General features: G+C 36.9%; 1 protein-coding gene across 1 annotated transcript; it reads left to right on the forward strand.

Moving 5' to 3' along the window:
• Positions 1 to 112: 112 nt before the first annotated feature.
• Positions 113 to 11631, forward strand: FNDC7 (fibronectin type III domain containing 7). The gene is made up of 13 exons (XM_032192564.1): positions 113 to 185; positions 663 to 681; positions 1302 to 1559; positions 3325 to 3579; positions 4296 to 4556; positions 5076 to 5333; positions 6743 to 6997; positions 7709 to 7966; positions 8378 to 8632; positions 9382 to 9636; positions 10190 to 10450; positions 11094 to 11123; positions 11594 to 11631. Exons 1-13 carry the CDS (start codon positions 123 to 125, stop codon positions 11629 to 11631), a joined length of 2466 nt encoding a protein of 821 aa, XP_032048455.1. The 5' UTR covers positions 113 to 122.
• Positions 11632 to 12321: the final 690 nt, after the last annotated feature.

The following is a 12321-nucleotide window of genomic DNA, read 5'->3' on the forward strand; positions in this document are numbered from 1 at the left end:
CCTGCCCTCACCCTGTGAGTAAAGCTCCTGTGGCCGCAGAGCCGCTGTGAAGTATTTCCACTCATCGCAGGCATCGGCTTGAGCTCATCCAGATGCGAAGCCTGGAGCAAAGTTCTGTCACGATGTGCGGCTTAAAAAGTCGGTCATTAGTTTTCCTTGGACTGGTTTACAACAGCCTAGAAATGGTGAGTGCAACTGATTTTCTTTCAAATTATTTTCTAGAATGATACTGTGCTCTTTATAAAGGTAAACTAAAAGCTAAAAGCTATTTGATAGAGACTATCAAATAGCTTCCACATTCATACTTTGTTACTGTTACCCTTATGCAAATATTTACAAGCGACTGGCTAGGTTTTAAAAATAAGTGTCAAACATAAAACAGTATTTTAGGGTCCTTTCAAAGTCTTTCAGCAAGTGAACACTAACTCAACAGGCAGATTCAGAGAGGAAAATGAAGTAATGCAATCTGCACATCTGTACCAAATCTCACTGGTTGCACAAACCATCTGCGCTTAAAGAATTGGAACAAATACATCACATCAGTAGCTTTGTGCTAAAAAGTGTAATGTTTTAAGCTGTTACTAGTACTATCAGGAGTTTTTGAATTTCCCAAGTAAGATATTTCACTTCGTATTTCTAATTTTTTACATCTTCCTTTTCAGGTTTTTTCATCTAGCACAGGTAAATCTTCAAAATGGCATTTTGTTTGTGCATGCTTATTTTTGAATGGGTCTGAAGAGAACAAACAAGTTTCTGATTTATAATAAGTACTGTTTTCACAGTTTTATAAACAAAAATGTTTTCAAGTTTGATTGAGTTTCAAAAAAATAAAAATAAAAAATCTATGTTGATATCTTTATAAACTTGAAATCTCATTTTGAAGAGCCCCAATTCTGTTGAACACTTGCACAAAGATTCTCACAGGCCACTTATACCATGACATTGGTATTATCTCCTAAGCACTAAACGTTTTTAATATTTCATGGCATTTTATACTTCTTACAATCTCACATTTTGTGCCAAGAGCTCCTAGTGTCTTAAGCATGCATACATGTATTAACTAGATTAAAATATGAGGAATGCAAGACTACAAGGAATGCTTTCAGAATCGATTCATTTTCTAAGAAGGATGATAGTACATGTTTCTGCATATACTGAACTGTTAGAGTCTTGTTAGAGCAAGAGTGAGATTTACTGATTTTCTTGCTAGAGTTGGATTTACTGAAATGTTTTTCTGATTGTGTTTTTTTTTTCTTTCTTTCTGTTTTGTTGTTGTTGTTGTTTGTTTGTTTGTTTTTTAGGTTTCTCTATGTCTATATATGATGTGACATCAAGAAGCATTTATCTCAGATGGCCCAAGTTTTCAGGAGCCTTTACCTACAGAATCACAGCTACAGCTGTGAATACTGTGGGCCATTCTTTACAGGCTCATTTCAGTGGTATTACATTTACAGGCACGCTAACTTCATTAATTCCCAATACTGTTTATGTTATACAAGCAGAAGCCATTGACATGAATGGAATTATTCTGGCTGAAACACAGATTATGCAGTCAACAGGTTAGTAAGAGAACCTACATGAAATATGATTTCCATTGACTTCTGTAGCACTGGAATTTCATCCCTGGTGTTTATTGTACCTGTAGGGAATAGCTGCCGTTCCTGTTGAAGCCTTTTGTTGGTCCTCATACCAAGTTCAGTAGTAGCATGATTAGCTCATTTTCCCCTCTTCTTTTTTCATGCATGTTTCCCTAAACTGCCACACACAGCTCACTCAGACTGCAGCTTTCCAAATCATCTACTTTCTCATTACAAATGCTGATGTGAAGCTGGATACATTTTTTGGTACTAATGCTGATAAATTATATTTTTGTTTCATTTGCAAAAGGACTTGTAGCGTAAAGTCATTGATGGATAATGCAGAATCTGCATAAACAAATTTCCTTTTTTATCTCACCGCTGAAATGTAATTGAGAAACATTCTGTTGAAATTTGGTTTTTAAAATACTTAAAAATTAAGCATCAAAATTAAAAAGTAGCAGTGTTTATCCCAATAAATACAAAACCCCTCTAGTGATAGATTAGTTATCCAAGAACGGATGTTAATGACTCACGGTCTATAATTTATTTCTGATATAAATCATATGCTATATATTGTCTACTTGACCTTTGGGCAAGCAACTCCCTTAGATTTTCATAAGGGTTTCCTGCACATATTTTTTAATGAGTTGCTTATGAAGATAATTTATTATAAGGAAAAATAAGATCATAGTGCAGTAGCTGACAATTTGCCCAAAGACAGAGAAAGACAGAGAAAGATGTTCCATAGGTATCATGATATAGAATATATGTTACCATTTTTAAAAGGGGGCAAAAGAAGATGTATGCCTACAACTAAATGAGAATGCTTGGGTCTAAGAGTGTGGAGATAATGCTCAAGGGTTGTACACCTATGCCTAATATTTTCTGCCATCTCGGAAATCCCAAATTAGCTGCATTGCTACAAGTAATTTTGCCTCAAGGAGCATACTGATGTCCCCCATTTCAATACTGATTTCAGGAGTACTGAATATCTTAATTGGAAGATTAAAAATGATCTAGAATACCTGAAAATTACACGTTTTGTTAATGTTCATTTACACTTGTTTTAGACTTAGTGCAGAATCATTTGCCTTTGATATATGTAATGTCTTTCATATGAGGAGAGGCTGAAAGAGTTGTGACTGTTCAGCTTTGAGAAGAAAAGGCTCAGGGAGGATCTCAGCAATCTGCATATATTTGCTTGATGGGAAAGAATGAGGGAACCAAACTTCTCAGAAGCACCCATAACAGGACAAGAGACAGTGGGCACAAATTCAGACACAAATTCCATATGAAGAGGAGAAAACAGTTTTATATTGTGAGGGTTGTCAAACACTGGAAAAAGTTGTCCAGAGAAACTGTGGGAAAGACAAGCAGACCTGTGTAATAAGAAAACCCTAGAAAGCCACATCATCCCAAACAGTACCTATCAATCTAATTGATGCAGTCTTTCACCCTTGAAAGACAAATGTGTGTCACACCAGTAGCAAGTCTCATAAGAGTACCGAAATATTACACAGTTTTCAGTAGTCATTCAGCATGCACTGAAAAATGTTTTATTTCCTGAAACAAAAGTAAATACACTGTACTATTTAACTTCGTTTAAATTGAATAATAAAATTAAAACATTAATAGAAAGTGTAGACCATTTGTTCTGATCAGTCTTCGTGCAATGTTCAGAGCACACTGTTTTAGAGGGCTAAGTACCCCAGTGTCAGCACATCTCCTGTTATTTCTGTTTTAGCTCCAGACATACCTGTTATCAATCAAGCTTACTCAAAACTTAGCAACAGTATCACAGTGGAATGGAGAGCGGTACCTGGAGCTACAAGTTATCTACTGTCTGCACAAGATGGAGATTCCTGCATTGAAACTATAGTCACAAATCCACCGGGTACAGTTATGGGATTGAAACCTGCCACCTCGTACAGAATCACTATCAGATCTATAAATGCAGGAGGAAAAAGCCAGCCTTCACTTTTCAGAAAAGCAAAAACAGGTGGACTTTATTTTTATTTCAAATTCTTTAATATTATACTATAAAGCACTCATGGAAGCATCCTAGCTTAAATATATATAGTATAACATATATATATATATATATATTTTTTTTTTATATATATATATATATGGAACAAAAAAGAAACAGTGTAACCCAGAAATGTACCGGTACCACTTATTATAATTTTGTATTTTAAATTGTATTGAGCATACTCTCCTTGCAGTTTTTGAGGACTAGAATTTGTCTGTCTCTAACTTAATGAGCAGGACATAGGTCTGACTTGGTGGTTTGCTTTGTGACATTAAGTTAAATGTTTAATAGAGAAGTTTTAATAGAGTCTGTATGAATATACTGATTTTATTTTAACCAAAGACACATCTTGAGATAACAGAATACATAAAAAAAAAGTAAAAATAAGACAATGCAAAACTTAAATGATGGGAAATACAGTATCTTCTTAGTGATTTTCATTCTTCTGCACACACTACTTTCATACAATGTGTATGAGTTGCTTTCACTTTACAAAACCTGTTACATAATAGATAAACCAAATCAGTTTCCTGATTTACTCTGTCAAATTTGCACTATTTTGTCTTCCTGTTGTTGTTTTAATAATTTGTTGATTTTGTATTCTGTATATTCACCTGGAATTTGGACCTTCCGAACAGTATTACTAGCTAACTGCAAGCTGAATTGATGTTCTTTCTCAACAGTCCTGGCTGCTCCAGTTCTGTCTGTTAGTTCCCCGAGCTGTGACTCCATTGCAGTGAGCTGGAAAGCTGTGTATATGGCAGCTGGATTCTCTGTGTCCCTGATGAGATCGGATGGTTTGGGCAGAATGCTGAAGCAGAACACCACCAATACTTCCTTCGTATTTACAAATTTAGATCCAGGAACTCTCTATACTATCAAGGCATATGCCTGGAATGCCAATGGGCTTCCTGGAGATGATTTCACATACAACCAAAGAACAAGTAAGAAATTTTATTTTCTAAAACTAAGTAAGCATTAAAAAAAAAGAAAAGGATATACGAAGAAGTGTTTGTGTGTGTATGACTTCACTGTGTTATGTTTTTCAAAGATATATTGGGTAGATTTTCAGAACATGTAAATCTTAGTCCATCTCAAACTTCCTGGAAACCAGATGATGGTGTGGCTATGTCTAATGAGCATTACTGAGGCAAACATGCCATTAACTACCACTGAAGATTTACAGGCCTAGGTAAGGATTACACAAGCTTAAACTGTTTGGGGGATTTTTCTAACTGTCAACAGCAAGCGTTCAAATAAGGCAAGGAATTTCAACAGAAAGCTTTATGTCAGCGTACAAACAGAATCATTTATTTAGAAAATTATGTTGCAACTTTACTATGAACAAGGGTAAGGTGTGCACCACAAAAAATTGTACTTCATTTGCAAGTTCTGAAAAACTTAATGTCTGTAGGCCGTACGCAAAGTTGTACTTACAATTATTCCTAACTGATATGCCATAGGTCCTCAGGCGCCAGTGGATGTTCAAGTAGTTTTCAATAGCGGTGCTTTAAGAGCTGTTGTTTCTTGGATGCCAGCAGAAGGAGCTCTAACTTACACTGTGACAGCCTCCAGTGGACTCCTGAAACTGAATTGTAACACATCTTCTGCCTCCTGCATGGTACTGCCACTCCAGTGTGGATCTGAATATTCTGTTTCTGTCACAGCACATAATGATGCTGGATCCAGTAAACCTACTGATGCAGTAAGCTTAAAAACTAGTATGTGAATCATTGATTCTTACATAGCTTATGGCATTTTAACATACATTTCTTTAACTTCAAATGCTAGTCCGATACAATTCATGATTCTCAATTAGTTGTTTCTGCTTCTGAACTCTGCACATGAACTATACCATATACTTTTGTACTAAGGGGATAATAGCCTAAATTTTCTTCATATTTCTGTGAGAAACTTGCATCAGTATACATATTGTTAGCTGAAACAATAAGCCTGCATTTTCCTCCTCCCAGAAGTACTTGTTCTAAAGTCAATTTTCTGAGTGTAAAACTAATCTAAGGTATAACAGATCTGCTCCAAATAGACTGGGAAAAGTCTGTGAGGAAATAGCACGGAGAACTGGCTTTAGGCTGAGAACTGCTCTAGGCTAGATTCAGTTGCAACTTAGAAAGCAGGTTAACAAATAACCACTCCCAGCTAAATGGTGCCATGGAACTGAATTCAGATAGTCACAGGCTGTTTGCAGGTTGCAGCTTTGTCAGTACAAAAGACTGCTAGCCTCAGCTACTGAGCACCACTGCCATGTCAGAGATTTGTGCTTCCTGATCTGTTAGATGAATGGCTCACATAAACAAAACCTAAACCATTTTTGTTATGTGCTACCTTAAGGACAGAGCTTTATTTACTGATTTATTTAATGTTACTTGTCTCATTCTGACCTCTCACCGTATCAGTTAGAGATCACCCCTGTGAGTAACTCAAAAGTAGTTCTAATGGGATGAAAGCCTTTAGCAAGAGACACTTTTAAGCTGTTGGCTGTAATCTTCTCAACCAACATTGCTTCAATTAGATCATTTATGTTCTAGTAGCAGCAAGCTATACTTTTTGAACCAGGAGAGGAAAGAAAAATGTTATTTGAGGAAACAAACAAACATACATGGAGTTAGAAGTTTATTGTGAAATTTTGGTATGATACCAGAAACGAAAGCTGAGCAAAAGATTCTTCTATGTCAGACAGAGTCAGGGAGTTTCATACCAGTATATAAAGAGTTTTCACATAAAGGTTTCTGGATGTCGATGGTTATTCAAGATATTATTCATGTATTCATCCAAAACTGCTATTTGTGAGCACAGAACGTGCCAATTCCTTTTCAAATACCGACTAGTGTCTCTTTTTCTTCATGGGGGCTCAAGCAGGTCTCTTTTATGTAAGGGATAAAGGTAAAATCTGTTTTTTTTTCTGTAAAAATCATACTCACTTTTCATCTAAACGTAAGAAGCATCCTCTGTAAAGAGGTATGAGTTGCTTTTTTTGATCAAGACAATGATAAATGTTCAAGCTGAGTAGGATAATTCTGTATATTCCTGTATTCCCGATTTTACTTTTTTTTTTTTCCATAAAGTATAACTTTAAAATATTTTGATGACAATTCCTTTTTTTTTTTTTCAGTCCCTTGTGCCCCAGGAAATATATCAATTGAAGAGGATGAACCTGGCAACTTGTTGGTATCATGGTCTAGTGTCAATTTTGGCCATTATTATGTGGTTTTTGTGAAGAGTGACGATGGCTTGGAAGTGCACTGCAACACATCACATACTCAATGCCATTTCCAATCAGACTGCGGTTTCACCTACTTCATTAGCGTCTTTGCATACAACAAGGCAGGGCAGAGTCCTTTAGGCGATGTATTCAATTACACCACTGGTAAGTATTAATATATTCTTGCAAATTCATTTTGGATCCGTTAACTGTATTTATGATAGAGCTGACTGGACTTTTCGTTTGTTTGGTTTTGGTTTTTGCGAGATAATGACTTGAACTGTTTTTATTCAATTTGGGGACAAAACACACAGAAGCTGGCAGAGAAAAATAACCACTTCACATTGCAGTTGATTTTAACTTAACTAGTCAAATGCAACATACTTACAAACTTGAAGATAGCTTTATGTTCTACAAACATTAGACAGGAACGTATGAACAACACACAGTCCTGGGATGACATTTGAAGTGTAGTCCTGGATTTTTTTTCTGTTGCCTTGAGAAGGATGTACAAAAGTGTAAACTTCTTTAGAGATGGTTTTCATATTTGGAAAACTAAAAATAACAATTTAAATGTGAAGAACATTGTTGGACTTACTTTAATGTTACTAGAGTTACTTGGAATTTTAAATCAAGGACATACATAATTCTATATATATATAAATATGTGTTGCATTAGAATGCCCTCCATTAAAGGAGGGATATGGAAGTAATTCAAAAAGTAAGTCTGGAATTAATGGTATTCAATTTGCACAAAATAAAACACTTCTAGAGATTTAAGATATGAAGCACAGAGGTAAACAACACAACACTGTTCAGTTTAATGCCCGGTCTCTGTTCCTGCTGAAGTTTCCACCTCTTTCTTGCCTCTCCCAGCACCTTGCTGCCCCAGTGACTTCCACGCTGTGCTGGTGACAAGTGACACTGTGGAGGTGACCTGGGCTCCTGTCCGCGGTGCTGAACTGTACGAGACAAAAGCTGCTGAGGGGAGCAGTGCTGTGCTCTGCAACGACACCGCCCCGGCCTGCACCTTGTCTGCTCTGCGCTGCAACACCCTCTACAACATCACTGTTTACTCATTCAGCGAGGCCAGGGGCAGCAACACATCATGCACATCTAAATATGTGGCAACAGGTATTATGATCTTTCTGATTTTCCTTTAGAAATAATTAGGCTGCAGTGATTAATGGATGAAAAGAATTAATAGAGGGAGTGCTAAGGTACTATAACTAACCCAAATGAAAAAGCCTGCTGGAAATATTTAGAAATATATTGTAATTGGGGACTTTAAAAGGGGTTGGACTGAAAGCTACTCAATGCTCCAAGTTTTTGAAACTCAGATTTAAAATTAGTCTGTTTTTCTATGCAAAATACTTACATTGCTCTTTCTCTCACAAGTTCTAATTTCTCACCAGAAGCAACTCTTTAAGGATTATATACTTCTCAGAAGTAGTTTGTCAGTTCTCACTGGAAGGTAATTTTCATGTGTAACTGATTTAGTATGCATAAACACTGTTTAATAGCTGTTACTGTGAAACTTTTCAGCTCCCTGCAGTCCTGAAATTAAAAATATCTCAAAGGAGGCTCTTTCTGTAGTCACTGTGCATTGGCAGTCTAACAATGAAGAAGCTACATATACTGTAACTGCACGAGGAGAAGCTGGACTTTGGCATTGCACAAGCTCTGGAAATTTCTGTACCCTAGTTAATCTTCCCTGTGGATCAGCTTTCTCTGTTAGTGCTATTGCAAGGTCACCCGTTGGACAGAGCTTACCCAGCTACAGCGTTCCTTTAGAGACAGGTAAGTGGGAATTGTAAAATATTTAGCATCTTGACATTAAAATATTTCTACTTTGTTTATATTTTAACTTTTTAAATTACCACATGTGTAAATTATATTTTCTGTTGCTGGATGTCTTCTGCTTAAATGTGTGTGAGGGAGAGAGAAAGAGAAGGGCATTTGACTGATACTGAGAAATATGAGTGCAATCAGTTATCATTTGTCACAGCTAACTACTATAGTAACATCATCCACTAATATAGTGCATAAACTCCTTGTCAACATTTTGACTTTTAATACTGCCAGGAGAAGCAATAAGGTGGTGTCCACCCCAACAACTGGAACAGTCTGAAGAACAGATTAAAGTGCACCTTACCACCCTTCCTGCTATTAATTTGTTAGCACGGTTTTGTCCTATATTGTTTGCCCAGATAATTCCCAGGCACAGTTGTGGGATAAATGTAAGCCAGTGTCAATTTTTAGCAGGCAGTTTGTCTGTTAACAGTCATTTTATTTTGTCAAGGAGGAAGACTTAAAAAGAGACAGAGCTAGACTGAGTCATATGACTTGATGGGTAGAGATGGACACTGCTTGAACAAACCATAGGTACAGCCTGAGACTGTTTTTCACTATGCTAATACTTGCCTGAAAAGTATGCAAGCTTTCATTGCTTCACTCTTCAACATGTAATACCGTAGTAGCAATGCCTCAATTATTTCAGTTCTACAAATAAAAAGCAGAAAACAATTTTATTTTTTTCCCTTTTTAAGCTCCTTGTTGCCCTAATGACCTGACACTGACTCAAGTGACACAGTCTGTAACGAACATCAGCTGGTCTGCTGGGATGGGTGCTCAGACATATGTAACAGTGCTGGAGTCTTCCAAAGGATGGGCAAAATGTCACACTCTCCAAACCTACTGTCTCCTGGGATGCATCTCATGTGGCACCACCTATACAGTTTCACTGAGAGCAATCAGTGAAACTGGTTTGACATCCAGTTGCACATATCAAGGATACTCTTCCAGTACGTAAATAATAAAAGCAATTGGGAAGACCTACTATACAACTTGGTGTAGCGTTCCTCTCGTACAAATAGCGAAGCTGAAATTCAACAAATAGTTAATACACTTGCAGTTCCCTCTTTTACATAAATGCACTGTGGATTAATTTCACATATCATTCAACCCCTGGTCTTTTAACTGTTATCAGGGGCTATATAAAGAAGTTTTAATAACAGCATTCCAGAACCAAATACTTAATTATGCTAGAGCATAATTAAAATCTGGAGTCCACAAAAGGATCCTTACCTTTCTAGGTAGCCCTAGAGCCTCCACGAGACAGGCAAGAGCAACAATATTCCCATGTATAGAACAAGTACCAAATTCCAGCTCTATAATATGAGTCTGATAGAACATTTTCATCCCTATTCAATATTATTCTGGCTTTCTGCTAAATGCTAATTGCTCATTGAAATGCTGGTATTTAGTGTGGTAGTAATCATGTCACATGGTATAAATGCACTATAAAGTATTGTGGATTTACAAATAAGGTTATTGATACATTGAATATCCTATTAGGTGCTTGCTGTCCTTCTGGAGTGAAGCTGTACAGAATTGGCAATAACGGTATCCGGGTGTACTGGCGAGCTTCTGCAGAAGCAAAGAGCTACAATACTGATTTACGTGGGTCAAAAGGCAATTTCACCTGTACCCCTAGCTCTGGGCGAAGTTACTGTGATATCACTGAGATACCTTGTGGGGACGTCTACACAGTGGTAGTATCTCCAGTTACCGATAAGGAGCCAAAGCTGACTTTTTGTCCTAAGAAAATATATTCAGGTAAAACTTAATTGAACAATGTATTTCTGTCAATACATGCTAGATTGTTAAAATGTAATCAGAAGTTATGTGAGTAAAGGCAGCACAAACCGGAACTTTTCTATTTTAATGTTGACTCCAGAGTAACCTTTATGAGTACTATCACGCAGTATCTGTGACTAGAGCTTCACAGGGACATTTTGGGATTAATGCAAGAAAAAAGTTGTTTGTCTCAATGTATTTCTTGCATAAGGATCACTAGCACTTATCTACACAGATGCTTCTCAACTCGATCATTTCTCTGCATAGTGAATGCAGAGAAGTTCAGTTTCAGCTGGGATAGTAGTGGTTAGACTACAGAAGCAAGTAAAAGAGGATTTTAATTGATTTGTCTTATATTGTTATTGTTTGTGGAAAAAAAAATTAAGAACTTTTTATGAACCACTCCTAACGGGATAGGAGCTATTATACATAAAAATTGTAGTAGTAATAATTGCAGTAATCTCCTTAGGATTCCTTTCCCAGGACATAAATTTAAACTATTGTAACTACAGTTATCTGATGAAAACGCACAGTTGAATAACACGGACTACATTGTACAGCCTACTGTTTTGCAGTTTACAACCTGGTATCTAACATCCATACCGCTTTCATATCATTTCAGTAACCTGTTCTGGAAGCTCTGTTGGAATGGGTAAGAACACATAGCACATAAATTCCAAATTCTTGATGTTTGTAAAGCTAATTAACATTGTAACACCAAATAAGCTGCAAATAAGTTATATTGGATAGTTAAGGCTCAGTGTTGTGCAGGGTTGACTCACACCTGTCTTATAATGCATTATTTGAAAAATTCTTGTTACCTATGGTACTGCCTTTATAGTATCATGCCATTCTATCCTGTCACATGACATTTACTGTTTATCTAACAGTACATAACAAAAGGCAGGCTTTTGTAGCATAGCCATACCGAATTACAGATTAAACTAGATCACTACTCTGGCTATGACTTATCTGAATCTATACTACCGTATTTTGCAAGTGCTTCAGAGTAGTCTTGTGCTTCATTTCTCTATATGATGCTGAAAGCAGTTTCAAAAGCTTCTCCCTAGGCAGTTGCTTTACTCTAATTGAAATCACCTTAATTTCTGAATTCTGTTCCAGTGATTTATAGAGGAAAGAACAATGCAGAACATGTCTAGATGGACAATCTGATTCAGACAGGGAGGTAAGTTCTAAGAGTCCTAAGATTAGGATGTTTGTTTTTTTCAGCTGCTTAAATCTTCGGGACTGAAGGGATAAACTGCGCTAATTCTATCGAAGTTATTTGTTAAAATCCATCATATTTACCTCATGTTGCCTACTCCTACTATCAATACTCATTTGTCCTCTCCTCCAGTAACCGATCTTTAGCTTCCTTAAGCCTTTTCTATTGATTTTATAATCCCCCATCAGAGGAACCTTACACCGAAGACAAACAAATCAAGCTACTCTCCAGTACTCAATTGCCTTCTTTCTCCCATCCAAAACTACTCAATCTCCCACAAAGTACTCGTTTTCTGGGCAAGTTACTGTCCTTGTCTCAAGGATGTTCTCAAAAGGATGGTAAGAAGTCACTGCCTGCTTTTTTCTTCCCCAGGGTTGATAATTTCCTCTCTGCTGCTCTCCAAGAGCTACCTTGGATATTAAGGATGTTGCTAACACCATCCTCCCTATTGCTCTTTCCCTGAAGCTGGAAAGATGACATCTATGCTTAATTGCAACAGTCACAGCTGCTTCAAGATGGGGAGGAGGGAAGCTGAACACCTAGCTCTATCTGAAATCTAATCCAGAACACTGAATTTCAGCCCTAAATGAGATCATTTTTAAATGCGGATGAACGTAGATAGTGA

The sequence above is a fragment of the Aythya fuligula genome, chromosome 8 (assembly GCF_009819795.1).
Source record: "Aythya fuligula isolate bAytFul2 chromosome 8, bAytFul2.pri, whole genome shotgun sequence".
Classification (NCBI taxonomy): Eukaryota; Metazoa; Chordata; class Aves; order Anseriformes; family Anatidae; genus Aythya; species Aythya fuligula.

What these genes read in the sequence shown, in the direction of transcription:
- FNDC7 (XM_032192564.1), top strand. Translation starts at nt 123, where the DNA reads ATGTGCGGCTTAAAAAGTCGGTCATTAGTTTTCCTTGGACTGGTTTAC. An exon ending in ACAGATTATGCAGTCAACAG is followed by an intron (nt 1,560 to 3,324) that starts GTTAGTAAGAGA and finishes TTTCTGTTTTAG; the next exon opens with CTCCAGACATACCTGTTATC. An exon ending in ATCTAAATATGTGGCAACAG is followed by an intron (nt 7,967 to 8,377) that starts GTATTATGATCT and finishes GAAACTTTTCAG; the next exon opens with CTCCCTGCAGTCCTGAAATT.